This window comes from Mesitornis unicolor, unplaced genomic scaffold (genome assembly GCF_000695765.1).
Source record: "Mesitornis unicolor isolate BGI_N332 unplaced genomic scaffold, ASM69576v1 scaffold25418, whole genome shotgun sequence".
Classification (NCBI taxonomy): domain Eukaryota; kingdom Metazoa; phylum Chordata; class Aves; order Mesitornithiformes; family Mesitornithidae; genus Mesitornis; species Mesitornis unicolor.
In genome coordinates, this window is record NW_010202894.1 from 804 (window position 1) to 17,816 (window position 17,013).

The 17,013-nt window shown below is 40.5% G+C and overlaps 1 protein-coding gene across 1 annotated transcript; it reads left to right on the forward strand.

Annotated features, from left to right (window-relative positions):
• Positions 1-8,048: 8,048 nt before the first annotated feature.
• LOC104545416 (amine sulfotransferase-like) lies at positions 8,049-15,519 on the forward strand. The gene is made up of 6 exons (XM_010190553.1): positions 8,049-8,214; positions 10,258-10,466; positions 12,480-12,606; positions 13,383-13,477; positions 14,240-14,420; positions 15,395-15,519. The coding sequence occupies exons 1-6, from the start codon at positions 8,076-8,078 to the stop codon at positions 15,517-15,519; spliced, it is 876 nt and encodes a 291-aa protein (XP_010188855.1). The 5' UTR covers positions 8,049-8,075.
• The last annotated feature ends 1,494 nt before the right edge of the window (positions 15,520-17,013 follow it).

Here is a 17,013-nt window from a genome sequence, read left to right on the forward strand (position 1 = left end):
TAAAAGAAAGATTGCAAGATATATTTGTATAAGCAATTAGAAAAAGCACAAACCAAGTCCGAAGGGAACACTAAATAATAGAATGGAAAGGAGAGGTAATAACTGTATTGAGATCACCATGCAAATGGACTGAAACTTCCGTGAGAATAAAGCTTTCTCATGGGAATGGATTGACGGACTGAAACCTCTTTTAGGGGAGTGGACTGAAAGCTTTTCTTTGACAAAATTATAGGGGTAAATTCTATGGGGAACCAATCAGAGTGATAGATAAAGGAATATGTAATCCTCTTATGTAATCATCTTATGCATATGCATGATCGTATGATTTGCTTTGTTAAAATTGTATAAAAGGACTATGAAAATGTACAGACAATGGAACACACCTTTGAGGGGCTACCCTCTGTGTTCCCCAGTGCTGCAAATAAAGAAGTGCCTGCTTATCTGCAACTGTGTAGATAAGCTTTTCTCCTCGTGATTGCGACCCCGTCAACAAAAGTGTTCTTTTAATTCTACAGCTGAAACAAATGCCTACTTTAATCAAACAGAATTTTCTTGTGACTACAACACTTTCACCTGTGATTTGCTTTACTTGTATACACTATATCTTGCTAGCAAATGCTCCTAATGTCCATGCCTCTGCCCTCCAGAGTCATCTCAGTGCTATAAAGTGACTCCTGTTGCAAGAGTCTGGCCTCTGGCATCTAATGGCAGCTTCCCAGGAGATATGAGAGAAGTGGGCAGAGATGTTAACAGCAGCTGCCATCCCAAAGCACACGGACTCCTCTTATGAGGCCACAACAAGGGGGAACTGAGTTTTCTAGGAAAAGCAAAGATTGTTTTATTTTCCCTCTTCGTCCATGAGAATTTAATACTGTTGTTCCATTTTTACATGTTCTCTTATTAGCACATTAGTTTCTTCTAGGAAGAATTTAGAGGAATAATGGAAAAATGAATTGTTCTCTGTTGAATTTTTAATTCAACTTATTCCTAAAGAATTAGTGTATTTTACAGTCTTTTGCAAGGGCTCAGCCTTTGAGTCCACACTGTCAGGAACATAATATGATAGTAATATCCCCTAGATACAATTCTTCATCTGCCTTGGCTATCTCAATGTCTGTGCTGACCATATAATGATACCGTCTGGTCCATGGCAGTTCACAATGTCTTTTCAGGCTCCTTTAAATGAAATCATATTTTAAAATGCTTTAAAACAGCAGGTATCATGTGTATGAGTGACATGTTCCATGTCCTATGTACAGAGATAACTCTGCATTTAGATGAACTGGGGAGAAAACTCAGTTCTTTGTGACTCTTGCCCTGTTGTGGAGGCTGACAACATAATGGTTGTCAGATGATAGGTGAGGCTATGGCTGATCTGCAGTGCTATTGTAGTTTGTCAAAATATGATGCTTTCCAGCTGCACAGATAAATTCCAAGAGTTTATGACTTTTTTGCCTTTTAACATGTACTTTGACTTCGATAATCTGAAACTGAAGGTAGCTCTTAAGAAATGTGTTTATCAGGTACATTGCACCTAAATAAATAATACTATCATAAAATAGCCTTCAGGACCTTTATTTTCTTTCAAGACACTATGTGGGCTCAGAATATTTTGAGTTTAATATTTTCTGAGGAAGAGAAAGCATGGAAATAAGGGCTAAGAATCTATGGCAAGGGTTTATTTTAAATAACAGGAACCATCATCACATTTGTTTGCTATTCACTTGCTTTATCATTTAGATCCAGGAAAGGAAAGAGCAGAGAGGTAGGAAAGAGCGTTATTTCTGCAATTTATTTAGAGATAATGCATTATCAGCCCTTGTTCTTAACACATGTTCCCAGTATAAACTTCTCCTATGTGTGAATGCTGGATTTAAGAGCTTTTGAAGCCTTCCCTTCTCCACCTTCAGAGCCTACCGACAGAAAAAAAAAGAAACCCAAAAGCAAAGCCAAATGGACAAATAAAAGTTTCAGCTCAAAACACTGTTCTTTTGGATGTGGTCTGATAAAAAAACTGTTTTTGCTGGAGGGTTTGCTTGTGTATCTGTATATATTATTGGAAAAAAGTCATTGTAGTTTTTAAAAAGCTGTTTTCCAGTTGACAGTTGCTTTCATGGGCATGATGTTCCTAGATTGTCCATTCAAACTTTAACACATTCTTGTAAATCATTCATCTTTGAATTTGGTTATGACTTTGATCTCCCAGTAAAAGCACAACCTATGAAAAATGGATTATGATGCAACTTGAGTCAAATCCTCATATTCAAAGAGAAAACACTATATTTGAAACTAGAACTAGAAGAGAAATGGGCCTTTTTTCCCCCCCCCCTAGCCAGACTGGCTTGTTTTCTAGAGTCTTTTGATTCATTTGAAAACAGCATGGAAATTCATGTTTACTGACATGCCTTCTGGAGTCTATGAGTCAAGGAGCAAGCACACAGCTAAGTCACTGAAAGGTATGTTAATTACTTTACTTTCCCAGAGGAAAAGTAACAGATAAAAACAAGTTTAAACATGCAAATAATACACATAGTAGTAGAAAATTCAGACTTTGTTTTACCAAATGGTAAACCTATTTGGTTCACTGTTCCATATCCTTTGCTGAGGAAAATTAACCCAATCCTCCTGTTGACTGGCTATACACTTTGCCTTGGCAACATTTCTTTTTCACATACTACTCATATTATGTGAAAGTATGTGATTCCCACTGTGCAACATATACAATTGTGGTTCTTTGTCTTTGACACTGTCCCTATAACTCTTTCTAAAACTTCTTAGGCCTCAGTTTCATTTTCAGGGTAAAATGCACCAAACTCTTCCTTCTTTCTAGCTAGAAAGCTCTGGGGACAAAACACAAATTGAAGTCTATCAGAGAGAAAACTGTCTCTCAAAGAAAGACAAAATGTATCCCCAAATTAAGAGCACTGGTTTATGCATCTTTGCTAGAATCCTGCTCTGGAGCATTAGTGGGGATGCAAACACCTCATCTTCCAAAGACAATTCCCTTTCATGGTGGTTGACCATTGTTGTGGCAGCCTAAAATCCCCCTGACACACAGGTGAAATGCATCCAGTTGTGAATTACAGGAGTGAAAGAAAGAGGGAGACAGAGTATACAGGTGACAGAAATCCTGTAGGAGAGAGCAGACACAGTATTCATGAGAAATGACTGCATTAGGCCTTCCACCTGACTGTGACCCTCAGGCAATGCTAACTTCTGAGAAGCTTCGCTAGTAACTTAGGCATCATGTATCTTTGGCATGTATTTTGTGCAGTAAGAGTCAATACTAGATGTTATTGGGGTATAATACTACCTATTTAAAATAGAGGAATGTATTACAAACCTTTATTTTTTTCCGCTCACTTGTTTGGTAACAATCTGTTCCTAAGCAGATTTCTAAAATGAGTGTTGAAGTGGTCTAATTCAGTTTTCCCTTTTTTGCTATGTCATGTTGTATGTATTTTGAAGTAATTTATATGAAACTTATTGTGAGATTCCACGTGCCTAATTTAGGCATTTACTCTACATTTCAATTTTGCAGTATAGGAAGGCAGGAGGCCTGTCTATTGTCTGTATAGAGAACTTCAAAGCTATATCAGTTTGCTGTCACTGTAGAGGCTTGTGAAAGAACTGTGATTACTGTGATATACAGAAATGTATTGTGTGTATGGTGTGAAGTACCAAAGGAAACAACCACAGAAGGAAAGAAGAGGTTAACAGCACCAGGAACATTGGTTTTGTTTAAATTCTACAGTAAACCATATATATCTTTTCCCAGTCTCCAACTGAACATTGTGCAACTGCACGTACAATATAAGTATATGTTAGGTATCTGGATCCCAAGGTTAATTATTAATATTGCAATGGACTATTTCTCCTGAAAAAGATAATACACATGATAGTAACATTCAGTTAATGGCAGATAGACTGTAATTCAGTGTTACTGACAAACAGGGACAAATCCTAACCTTAGGGTGCTGACGTTTTACAATATCCTCAGTATTCATGTACTTTCCCCACTCACTATCTGTCAGTTTGGCTGACAAATCGCTTTACCCTCTATTTCTTTTCACAAGAAAATATCACTTCTTGCCTTAACTCACAGCTTGTTGGCTCTGCAACTAGTTCACGAAGCTGATGTGAGACCATAGCTGTTACTCTTTGGATTCTTCAGAGTAATGCGCCAAGGGGTGGAACATCTGGTAGAGCACCTCCCTGTCTAGTTTTGGGATCAATAGATGTTTCTTTTCATTATTCTTGAACACTCGAAATAGAAATTGCAGTTAAAAAATACTAGAGAGATGCCTGTTAGGAGGAGAAAGCAAAGCAGAACAGGCTGAATCTGTCACCACAAGGGTTTCCTCTGTGGTGAAAACCACCTCAACCTTAATTCTCTTTCTGGCTCATTCACATGCTGACCAACACGACTGATAGGTTGTGCAAGTTTGGGGACTACCTGGGGAATTGATCCAGGTTAAAAAGTAATCCTATACAAAACACAGCACAGACCTGGGGAACAATATGTTCTTTGTGATGTTGTTGGAGTGCAGGTTTCAGTGATAAATGCCTCAGGAATTATTTTATTTTAGCTATAAAATACCTTACTCAACACGACCACGGACACGTGATAAACCCAAGTAGCTCATTCCAGACTCATGGCTGAGATCAGGTTGGACCTGTCTTATCAGCCGTTTTCGTGGAGTAGTGGATTCAGGCTATTCTTTGGGACTATTATCACACATAGCTTGGAGATAAAAACCAACTTGGGCAAAAGTTCAGTGAAAGCTGAGGGGGAAAAGAAAATCTACCAAAAAGTTAAAGTTTTTATTCACTTCTGCTGCTCTCCAATATTCCTCAATAATGCAGTTGTTAAAAAAGTAGGAATAGAAATCAAAATGAGCATTTAAATAGTTTCAAAAATCTTTCTGGGCTGCTTCCACTTTTTTGAGAGTTGTATTAGTTCTCTTATCTCTGTCTACGTTGAAGATAAGCAAATATTGGAAGCAAGCCAACCAGCACAGTGTCCAAGGGTTCACATCTCAGTTAAAAAGGAAACTTGACAGCTCACTCATCTCTAGAACTGCTTGCAGTCACCAAGTCACCAAGCGGGGAAATAGTAGCATACGTGTCCGTGGGCACCGAACGGAGAGCAGAGAAGGTAAGCATGCCTGACATTATGAGAATAGTAGATCTGTGAGTTAAATGATGCTCTATTACACTCTCAAGTAAAATAATAATAAGAATTGTACATAGACCTCTTTTGCAGATAATTTTGGCATGTACTGCCAGAAAGAATTGCAGAGAACTAGGGCTGGAGCTGTCCTGTGCTTGAAAGGAGGACGGATGTCCAGAGCAGGGTTATCTCAGTGCTGGTATGGAAACTGGGGTCTCACATGGGCTTTTCTGTATCACTCAATGAAGAAATCAGAGTCATAGCTGTGAGATAATTAACTGAACAGAGTAAAAGTGTGTGGTCACTGTGGATTTAGGAGATTAACTGGCAGACACCTTTGTATCTGCTTTTGGAAACAGATATTTGAGATGTGTTTTCGAGATGTGTAGCTGGCTGGTATGAGCACTCCTGAGTGTTTATTTTTTCTCCTGTCATGTACACTAGATCATGAATAGGCTTTCCAGGAAATGGGGCAAGACTTTTTTCCATGTTAAATTTTTTCATGGTATTTTCATACATTTAAAAGAAACAACCAGTTCAATAACCTTTATCCCAAAGGGGTATAAAAACTCAAGTTTTTGACAGAACAAGATCAAGAAAGTTTCTGTATACTGTGCATTGAATGCCTCTCCTTTCTGTTTCCCACAAGTTCCTTGCTTTATCTCCTATATCAGTAACATTTTTCACTCATTCTCCATATCTTTGCATTCTTAGGACTTACCCAGCTTTGCTGTCACAACTTGAATTTAAAAGTGTACCCATCCCTTGGTTTATAAACATGTTTTATTTCTCCATTTCATGCTCTGATTCACTGGGGGTTGTTTCAATCCATGAAACATAGGCTTCGCTGTGAGGCTGCAGCACCTCACAGGCTTTGACGCAGGTGGTCCCTGTCTCCACGAGGTGAGGCAGGCAGCCCCTCACCACATGCAGCAGTGGCTCCCCTTGCTCTCCTCTCTGCTCTTGCTGCCCTGGCCATGGCCCACACCATGAGAAGGGGTAGAGGGAGGGCAACTTAAGCACAGGGGTCAGTTCTCTTAGGAAGGAGACATCCAGCCACATTTCTTTGCCCATGGGTTTTTGGCAGTAGAACTGAGCTTGTGCATCCCCCAGACCAAAGGATTTTTTTTGTTGCCTAAGGATACCAAGTGCAGGTGCTAATAGGAGAAACTAAATTTGATTAATCTCATAAAACAAAGGCATGTATTTGTTTTAAAACTTGGTAGCACTGTGTGCCCAAGGAGTTATCTAGATCAGCGCATGCCACAGCCTTCACTGCATCTGAGTGATGTCCGTGTGTCCTCCTGTGGCTGGTGAAGGTAATCCAGCCCCATGTGCCCAGAGCAGGGCAGGTAATCATTGACCTCAGTCATGGCAGTGGCCACTGTGCCCCTTTCCCTGTCCTGCCAACTAACCTGAATAGCCACACCACCAGAGATCCCAGGTGCTTTCCAAGGCGTCTGAGTGGGAGGGCACATCCTCAACTGCATGGGTCCAGGGCAGTGCTCCTGCCAAAGGCAGTGTTGCTGGTGCAGCGCAGAGGGGCAGTGCAGGGCTGGGCAGAGAGCAGGCACCTGGCCCAGGGAAGCTGACAGTGCAGGAAGGCAAAGAGGAAAAAGAGCATGAAATGGAGAAAAGCAAATATAATAGGTGGGATTGTCTGTCTGATAGCCAAAGACTGCCTGTTGTGGTGAATTCAGATCACTTGGCTGGTACGTCTTGCACAATCAGCTGATTCAACAAATCTGGGCAAGGGTGATATGCTTATGGTGGAGTAATGGTGATATCCCGACGGAGGAGCAATGGCAGACGCAGCAGTCCAAGAGGGCATAGAAACAGTCACATTGCAAGGGAAAGGCAGGGAACAGAATACCAGACAAAATTCCAGATAGGAAAGTCTCTCTTTCCAAATATATTTTAACCCACATTAGATGGTGCTTGTGATATCCAAGACTTTAAGTGAACTTGCTTATGTATTTTCTGCCAAGGCTTGTCCATTGTCTAATGGTATTAATAAACAGTTCATCTACAGAGCAGAGAGGGAAAGACTGGGATGTTAAGCTCACCGAAATCCATGGATATATCATTTATCTCAAAGACTACAGAAGAGACACAGACCAAAACCTTGAAACCTCAGTGCTCTGTTTGACTCTGGTTCAGCTACAGGAGTCAGTCTCTTTCCTCACTCTCTCTGAATCTCTTCCCATATCTCCCCAAGCATTTGCTCTTCCTTAGTAACCACAACAATGATGATTGATATATTTTTCTGGCAAATACATCGCAATGGTGTTAATGAGACATGAGACAATAATCTCATAAAACCAGTAGGCTTGTTTAAGAAAATAAGACATGTTCATGTTTAGCCATCCTAGATTGCAGAAATAATGCTTACTATGGGAGAAACATTACTAATGAGATAGAATAAGTAGAAGGAGGCAGAAACTGTAGTAAGACATTCTGAACAGTTTCACTCATAAAATTCAGAACGAGAGCTTGGTAGTTAAGCTAGCTCTGCTCAAGAGCTACTGACATCCCAAATAAAACTCTGCAGTCACTCAGATCCAAGAGAAATCTTGACAAATGGTTTTTACATATCTTCTGTTACATCAGTTTTTACATGCATGTGGCATACACTTGTTTATGAGCAAAGGGTATTGCTATAAATATTTTTTTCATTAGAAATATATCTTGAGTCATATTCTTGTGAAAATCTAAAAGCTAGATTTCAGTGTATTTTTTTTAGAATTTTGCTGAAATGCATTTTGCTAGAATTTGTCAGCACTGGATTCTGTGTTCAAATTACTTGTTTGTTTGTATCTGTGAGATAACAACCAAAGAAGAAAGATACAACTTCATATTTTCTTATTGCAGGCTATTCACCAATAAGGACAACAGATTAACAATGGAACCATCAAAAGAGTTTGTATTCAATTACAAAGGGTTTTATTTTGGTGTAAATACTACACTTGAGTATGTATCTACCCTGGAGGATTTTGAGATCAAAGACAGTGACATATTTATAGCTACTTACCCCAAATCAGGTAAGAATGGAATTGTTTCTAAAGAGGGGGAAAACCTGCCATTTAACTGTAGAAGTACCCAGAGTTGTTAGCTTTGATTTTAGACCTCACTCGTCTCTGAGTATATCCAGTGTAGCATTAAGTACAAACTCTGCATAGCTATGGGCTGAACAGGTTCCTGTTCAGACACAGGATTCCTGCTTACATCCAGCCGAATTGGTTCAACTTATCCTTGGACTTACACTTGCAGGTGTACTCAAAGCAAGCTACACAGAAACCAAACTGACCTGCTGTGACTCATGAAACACTTGTGGTGAAGGTAGATGAGGTAGGAGAAGCCTGTGGAGGGATCATGGTCAACAGAATGAGGGTATAGGGAGCTCAGACAATGCCAGCTCATCATCAGGCAGCACCAGGGTGAGCTAAGCACGGCAAAAAGGGAGGATGAGAAGGCAGTATTTAAGGGGTAAAGATGTTATGGCACTGAGATAAGCACATCTTTAGATGTAGGAGTTCTGTGTTGCAAAGTGATGGGCTACCCTGGGATAGGAAGGAGTTGGAAGATGATTTTGAGTTATGAATTGCACTGAATGTCATCTGTCTCTCATTCACACCTTTTCCTCTATCCTGCTCCACCATCCTCTTTCTTCCTCACCAGTTACAAATCTAAGGTACCCTTCAATCCTTCTGTTGAAACTCTACCACTGTGCAGAAAAATTGTCCAGGTTGATTACGCCAAGCAGAGTAAGACAGTCAACACAGCTGGACATCACTGGGTATTGTTTCTCCAAATTCTAGGGCTATTTCACTGATTTTAAATCTACAACACACATACAGTCTAATATCCAGAGCCAAGATCTTCCTTCCCAGGTGAGGTCTTAACAGTTAGACTTCAGTTTCAGATGCCTTCCTTTCTCTGTGCTTGTTCAGAGTAACCCACAGCAACTATTCAATGCTCTTCTGCACTGATTTGAATCCTCACAAGTGTCCATCTATACTGGCCTATAGTATAAAAAGGGAAAGGAACCAGCACTAGTATAGTGCTGAGAAGGCCAGAGGACCTGGAGCTGAACACTTCTGCACATGGCTCAAGTGGGCTAATCGTTCAGGATTTGCTTCCCACTGTCACCAGCTGGCACATGAACACATACTGGCATGGCAGTCAGCCACCTTCAAGGTACTGCCTTTTTAGACCATCCTCCCCAGCAGCTGTGACCCAGGAGTCAGATCTTCCCCAAGGAACTTTAGAGAGCCAGTTGCCACAAGCATTTGTTTTGTGGGGCTCATTTGTGCTTTACAAACATGGTGTTATCAGCTGTTTGTTTCATGACATCTCACAACACTGCACAGCCTGGAATCAAAGGTCTTTCTAGACCCACTCAGTATGAGATATTTTTAGGTGTGTGGTCCACAGAGATGCAGCAATTCATGCTGCCACAAGAGAGTGAGGACAGACATTATTTGTGTGGATGTTGAGTATACTTGAGGGGGAGAGACACATAACAGACTCCAGACAACTCTATGAGAGTTATAAAGTGAAGACCTTTATTCTATCAGAAGCTCTGCTTTTATAGTCTAAAATCCCTTAGTCACCCTACATAAACTTTTCTGTTGGTTACGTATGTGTCCATATTTTCTAAGCTAATACATGACTGGTTACTATCTTACACACATGCCACCGCCCACATCCTTTTTCTGGTTTCGTTTACTTCCGCTTCCGGATGGTTTACTTCCGCTTCCGGGTGGTTTACTTCCAGGTCGTTCTCTTGCTGCATTGCCATACTTCCTCATTCTTTTATGTTCCCACATATACTGGGTGAAGAACTGAAGGTTTAGTTACTGGCCATGGCTTTTCTGCAGGGAAAAAACCAAAAATATGCTTTCCATCTGCACTCAGCAGTCACCAAGACCATATTTGTTTTCTTCAGTATGCGAAGTTGTAATTATATTTACAAAATGAAGCTTATTATAGGTGTCCAAAGGCTTGTGTTTATGGCAATATACTATATTTAATTAAAAAAACCCAAATCAAGCAAGGTTCAATTAAAAAGGTTTCCTTCTCAGGAACTGTGTGGACTCAGAACATTTTGAGTTTAATAATGAATGAAGGCCACCGTAATGGAACAGAAAATGTGGAGAACATGGACAGAATCCCATGGCTGGAATACAATGTAAAAGATATGGATTATACAAAATTTCCTACACCTCGTACTTTTGCCACCCACTTGCCTTACTACTTAGTTCCAAGAGGCCTGAGGAACAAAAGAGGACGTGTAAGTGATGTTATTTTTACAACCTTAAAACCAATCATGCCAATTTGCCTCAGTGAATTGGTCCAAATCCTACCTTTTTCCTCTTTCAGTCCTCCATGTCAGTGTAAATATCAACTGCTTCATAAACATGGGGAGATCAGGGACCTTCTAAAGGCTATTTCTTCTATTTCCTTTGCCAAATCTCCCAGCCTCAGCACTAGTAGAGAGAGGGGTGGTTCAGCTCCAGAAGACTTGCCAGGGTCAAAGACTTACACTGATCTTCCCCTTGTGAAAATGTCCAATTCAGCGAAGCCCTAAGTCTGAAAAAAAGTCTCCTGCACTGAAAATATGAGTAGGATCGAACTAAAGAAGGCAGAGAGGGAATGTAAGAACTGCCTTTTCTTGCTCCCCAGTGCTGTAAGTTTCTGAATAGGACTCTGCATCATGAATTGTGCCATAGCTCAGGGGCTCTCTCCTGTGGAAAATACCTCCTTAGAGATAGATGTGCCCAGGCTACTACACTAGGGCTCAACGGCAGCATATGGGAAAGTCTGAAGATGTACGCAGGATGTATACTTCTAACAGCACACTGAGAATTGCCTTAGCAATTTGCCTTACAGCAAATTGTTACTTTGCTCCCTGGCAAAGGATCTCGTACTTCTGCCAGTCTTTCTTAGAGTGGTCCCCATGATTTCTGCCCCTTTCATCCTTGTTTCTGCTGTAGGGCTTCCCATGGCTGAGTGAGTGGAGAGCTGTGGCAGAGCTCTGCCCAGAGGGGCTATGAAGCCAAGCTCTTAGTGCTACTGTTAACCCTCTTCACAGATACAGCTGTAATAGGAAACTACAACGTGCTCATCATTTTCTTCACAATATCAGTGAAGTTTGGAAGAGAAAGCTCACATGCAGCAGATTTGAAATCCAAATAATTCTATGATTCTGTGAAAGGATGCTCAATGAAGAATGAGAAAGTTGTCCAAAAATCACACAGAGCACATGTCCGAAAATATGAAAACTGTTGTGACTTCAGGAGAATATTGCTTATGGGGGGATCTTTTCCACCTTTGTTCGAATGTCACACAGGTTGTTTGTATTTTGTATCAAACCATATAATAATTTTTTTTCTGTGATTTTAGGTCAGAGCTTTTGAAACAGGCATCTATTGAGTTTAAGAATCCTTATTTTATATACATTGTAAATAATGGTTCTGGTTTTGCTAAGATAATCAGATAAATTTTCATTTAAGCAGGAATTAAAGGTAGTCATTTCACCCAGTTAGAAAAGCAGTCTGAGAGTGTCATTCTCCCTGCAAATATTTGTAACCTCGTAAGGGTGACATGCCAGTCTCTGTTTTCTCTTCCTAATTAGACACTAAGTGTTAAGCAGCAGGAACTTAGAAGCTGGCACTGTTGAGAGGCAGGAGGCTGCCCATCTCACTGGTAGTGCCTGCTCTTTGTTTGAGGCAGCAGCTCTCGTGTGGTCAGGAGTCAGCAGGAGCCTAAAAAGCCTTTGCCCATAACAAGTCCTTCTTTTAAGATGCCAGGGCTCTCTCTTCCGTGTCATTAGAAATCTGCTTGCATGCCACATCTGGCATCAGCACCACAGGCCATGAGCTGAGGACACAAAGTGTCAATGCTGCCAACACTGTCAAAGCTGGGATTTACAAGAAATTCTTCTTCATTTCACTGTGACTAAACATACAAATGTGAAACTGAATCAACTTAATGAGAAAGTCAAAATTATTTTCTAGCGTTGATATTGCAACCTGGCTGCCTTGCACAAGAGAAAAGTATCACCGAAGCCTGCAACACTGATCTCGTAAAGAGGGTTAGCCACAGGCATTGAACAACTACAGGGGTTAACGCCACCTTCTACAAAAAAATCAAAAGCTCTACATTATCTAGAATGTATCTAATGTGATTGTCACCTTCAAACTGTTTTCACATATTTTTAGTAAGACTTGTATGGAAAACGGCATTCATGGTCAGGGTAATAGAGTCCTTTAATATCTCTGATACTGGACTTATTGTTTTGCAGATTATTTATGTTTCCAGGAACCCTAAGGATGTTATGGTTTCTTATTACCACTTCTCCAAATACATGACCACGCTAGAGGAAATACCAGATTTTAACCTTTTCATGGAGAGATTTTTAGCAGGCAAAGGTAGGACATCTTTTTTACTAAGGAGCCCGAATCTTATTGCATGTCCTCAGATTGAATAGAGATTAGTTTATATCAATAAATACCAATCACCAGAATCCTCAGCTATGCTGTAACCTGAACCCAAAGCTGCAGAGGCTGTCTGAGCTTAACACCATTTTCTGATTAAAGCTGGTCTGAAAGGGGTAGCACAGTCATGACTTTGTTGCTCCTCAACAACAAACTGCATATTTTATCTGAATTGGATGCTGATTCAGAATATAACCATTAGGATTCAAAATGTTTTAACACTTTCTGCATTTGGTTAGTGGAGACGTACCTGTAAGAATAGACACCGTACAGAAAAGATAAAGAAGTAGTTTTTTGCTTCTGCCAGTATTAGTTCAGATTACTAGAAACAAAAGGGGATTTGACACATTAGCTTGGAGAACTGTCACAAAGACTGTGAACATGCATCCCTCAATTTATAAAAAAATATTAGCTAAAAAAAACCCTTAAAAGACCTAAAAGTACACAGTGGATTGCAAATAATCTCCGCTGGGATTTACATTCTACAGTGTTGCCACTCCCTGTGAAAAGCCCATCTGATTGTGCCTCTGTGGTCACAATAGCCCTCAGAACATTAAGGAAAGAAGAAACAGAAGGGAGGGATGCCTGCACTTCTGTCCTCAGGAGTACTGGGGGTGCCAAAAACCAACTGATAGTTTTACTGTTTTACTGCTAGCTGTTAATAGTATCTCTCTCTTTTCTTTTTTTTTTAAATAATTTCCCTTGCTAAGTACTTGCCAGTTCATGGCTGGATCACGTTTCAGGCTGGTACAGCCATGCAGAGGATTTCAATATACTCTTCCTTACCTATGAAGAAATGAAAAAGGTGAGGTCAATTATTATTGCTGTATTCAAGATATTCTCTTCCTATATTGAATGCATTTTCACATAGGACTTTTTAAGTACATTTTATATTGCGAAGTGCTTAATCCTCACTAGATTCACATGGAAACTTCTGAGAGAAGAGACACTTTTGCAAGTGTCTTCCACAGGAGTGCTATAGCTCATAAGGACAGCTCCGCTAAAGAAGTGCTTAAGAGGCAGGCTCTATAGTGCTTGAGAGCTCTCAAATTGCTGGCTAGAAGTTTCCTGCTTGGTGGCTGTCTATGCCTTTGTGCGGCTTCTCATGTCTCTGATGTGGCTGCTCTTGTCCTTGTGGGCAAGCACCAGAGCACCCCAGCCACTGCACTGGTCCCTCAGCCTTCAGAGCCTGAGGTTGCTCATGGGAGAGTCGAGTCCCTCTCTAGAACAAGGCTGACAAAACCCCCAAGGGTTTAAGTGTCTTCACTCATGGTGACAGGTGTGATTGCAACGTCAAATTCAACCCAAAATCTAACACAGACTGCAGCCTGGATTTGCAGTACAGGAAGCAGAAGAGAAATTTTCCCGTTTCTGACGGCACGCTGCCGCAGTGGGCTACAGCATCAGTGCTCTCCAGTGCTAAATCAATGCAAGTGAGACTGTGCTCATGTGAAAATGATGGTCAGTTTTGCACCCAAGTTAATGTATGTCTTTTATTATCCTGTATTCCACTGCTGTACACATGCTCTTTGCATCATCATGACTCTTCAAAGTAACATTATTGCAGGATCTCAGAAGTGCTGTGTTGAAGATCTGCAACTTTATAGGCAAGAAGCTGAGTGAAGAGGAAGTGGACAGTGTTGTGAGACAGGCTACCTTTGAGAACATGAGAAAAGATCCCAGGGCAAACTATGAGAACCTGCCAGATGATATTGTAGCGAAAGACAAGGGTTCTTTTCTACGAAAAGGTAAAGTGGAAGCAGTCCAATACAATAACTATTTAATCCCACATTTTTTGGTGTGAGATGAACCTAGGGTTTCTGGTCTCAGCTGGAATGCCCTGTTTTCAGAGGGAGAGTTCAGGTTAGTGGCAAATGGAATTTATAAGAGCAGTTTTGTAGCTGTGGCATCAGTGATTTTACTGTATTTTCCAAAGGATAATAAAAAGGTAATGTTTTACTGATTGTAACATGAGTTGTAGAAGGCCTATCAGATACAGGAAAGGATATAAGGGTTGTACAGAGCGAGGGGTAAGATAATACATTTTTTTTCAGTGAGGGACTCACATGATTATGAGCATAGTTGTCTAAACAGATAAAAATCTTTCACAGGAAGAGCCTCCCCCAAAGAAAAAAAAGTTTCAGGGCCTCTACGGGACTTACTATTTAGACGAGACAGTGAATACCATTTGGATGCTGCCAGTATGGGAGGAGAGGCTGTTTACAACTGAAGATAGCTCTGTCTTGCAGAGCTTCTTCACAGATTCAGTGTTTCCTACTTTTCAAGGCAAGAGTCAAGTTGTGTGAGCACAGACCTAATCAACTATCTTCTGAATCCATACATGGCATCCCTGGACATCTGGGCATTGCTAAGTTGTCCTAGGTGTAGGGGGTCCTCCGGGGATTAAAGAGAACAGTGCACTGAGAGAAAAAAGAGAGGTGTTGCTTTTAGTAACTTCCTCTTTGATCTCAAAGGAATCAGTAAAACACCAGAATAAATGAGTTGAATAACTTTATGAGGAGTCAGGATTATAGGTCTACAGCACCTAGATTTGGAAGCATGTCCTCAAAAGAGCACACAGAGCTTCACCCAGCAGGCCAGTGACAGGGAGATACTGAGGAAGCCAGGAATTGCATCCTGAGACTTGCACTCAGTGTTTGCAGTGGGGTTCAGAGAGGTGCACGTTCTGCTTCTCACCTCCCTTTGCTGCCTCTTTCCTCAGGTACTGTTGGAGACTGGAAAAACATCATGACAGTGGCACAAAATGAAAGGTTTGACGAAGTTCTTAAAGACAAAATTAAGACCTTGCCCATCAAATTCATCTGGGATATTAATGATGAAATGTAGGCTGGTTTTGAGTTTCATCATCCTTTGGTGTTTATACTGGATGGACATAACTGAAGTTCTGGAAGAAGAAAATACATTCATTTTCAGCTGTGTTATAGAAATAATAACAATGTCAACTCAGACACAAAATGTGAGTTGTCTGAGGAAACTTAAATTCCACCCATGTACTGTGTAATTTTAGGAGGTATTTTAACTTTCTTAGTTACCTGACTTCCTTTGTCCGTGTTTGTTTTTACTTTCATTGGCTTTAATAATAACGGGGCTGTAGTCAACCAAGCAAGGATATCCTAGCGTTGCTAAAAGCTTTCTGAAAAATATTTAATTTCTGTATTTTGTAAGGCTTTTTTTGGTAGAACCTTCAATGTCCAGACTGGAAGTAAGATCGACCAGTTGTACTATGGTTATGCTTTGCTAAGTTTGTGTTCCTGTTTCCTTGGTAAATGCCAATACTGGACTGTTCACTATTAAAGCGCTCTTTATGTCGCCTATTGACTGAAATACTTCACTGCATTGTCTGTTACGGTTCTCAAGATCATTGTCTTTCAATTCACTGCTTGAAATATTGAGAAAAAACACAAGCCATAGTCACAGCAGTTTTTAAGTGAATGTCTTCTCTATCATACCTAATGATCTGCTAGAGCTACTGATGTAAAACCTACCAGCTCTCTATGACTACATCCTTCCTCATATATTCATTGACTCAGTATCATGGCTTAAACTGTCTATGATTCAACTCCATACAGCGGCTTGCCCATGGGCTTCCCCTTAGAAGGTAATTACAGAGACATACCTCAAGATGTTTTCCTATCAACAACTCAAAATTATTTACAAATGCAACAACTCCATTCCTGGCATGCATCTGGTCTACAATCTATTCACCTTTGTGGACACTAATTCCTCTTATATTGCTTAAAAAGTGAAGTCCAGCTCCTGTGTATTTCTCTATCCATTGAAATTACTCACGAACTAGAGCTGTAATTCCTCTCCTCCCCATGTACACACTGTTATGTCTCTTTGGCATTTCTCTCCCCTCCAATAATCTTCCATCCCTTTCAGCACAGCCTCAGTCAGGAAGGCAGAGGGGAAAGGACACGATCTGAGAAGGAAACATTTTGTTCCAACATTTTTACAGATGCTAACCACACTGCCCTGGCGGGGAAGGTGTTCCAGACCCTCACTCCTGCTTCTTGCTATGACATCTACATGATCTAACTATGGTGACTGCTTTTTTGGTTGCTATTGAATCAATGTTTTACCAAGCAGCCAGAGCAGGATATAACTCCTAATTAAAAAAAAAAACATTTCAAATAATCATTTTGATTTGATGAAGAACATCTAACTTCGGCTTTCCCGTAAACTACTTGAAAAATGTAAAAAATCCTTCCAGTTCACATACTGGCTTTTTAGTTTGTTTACTTCCATCACCTGTCCCAAGGGACCAGCACTTTCCTGTGATTTTCAGTTCACTCACAGAATCACAGAATATTAGGAGTT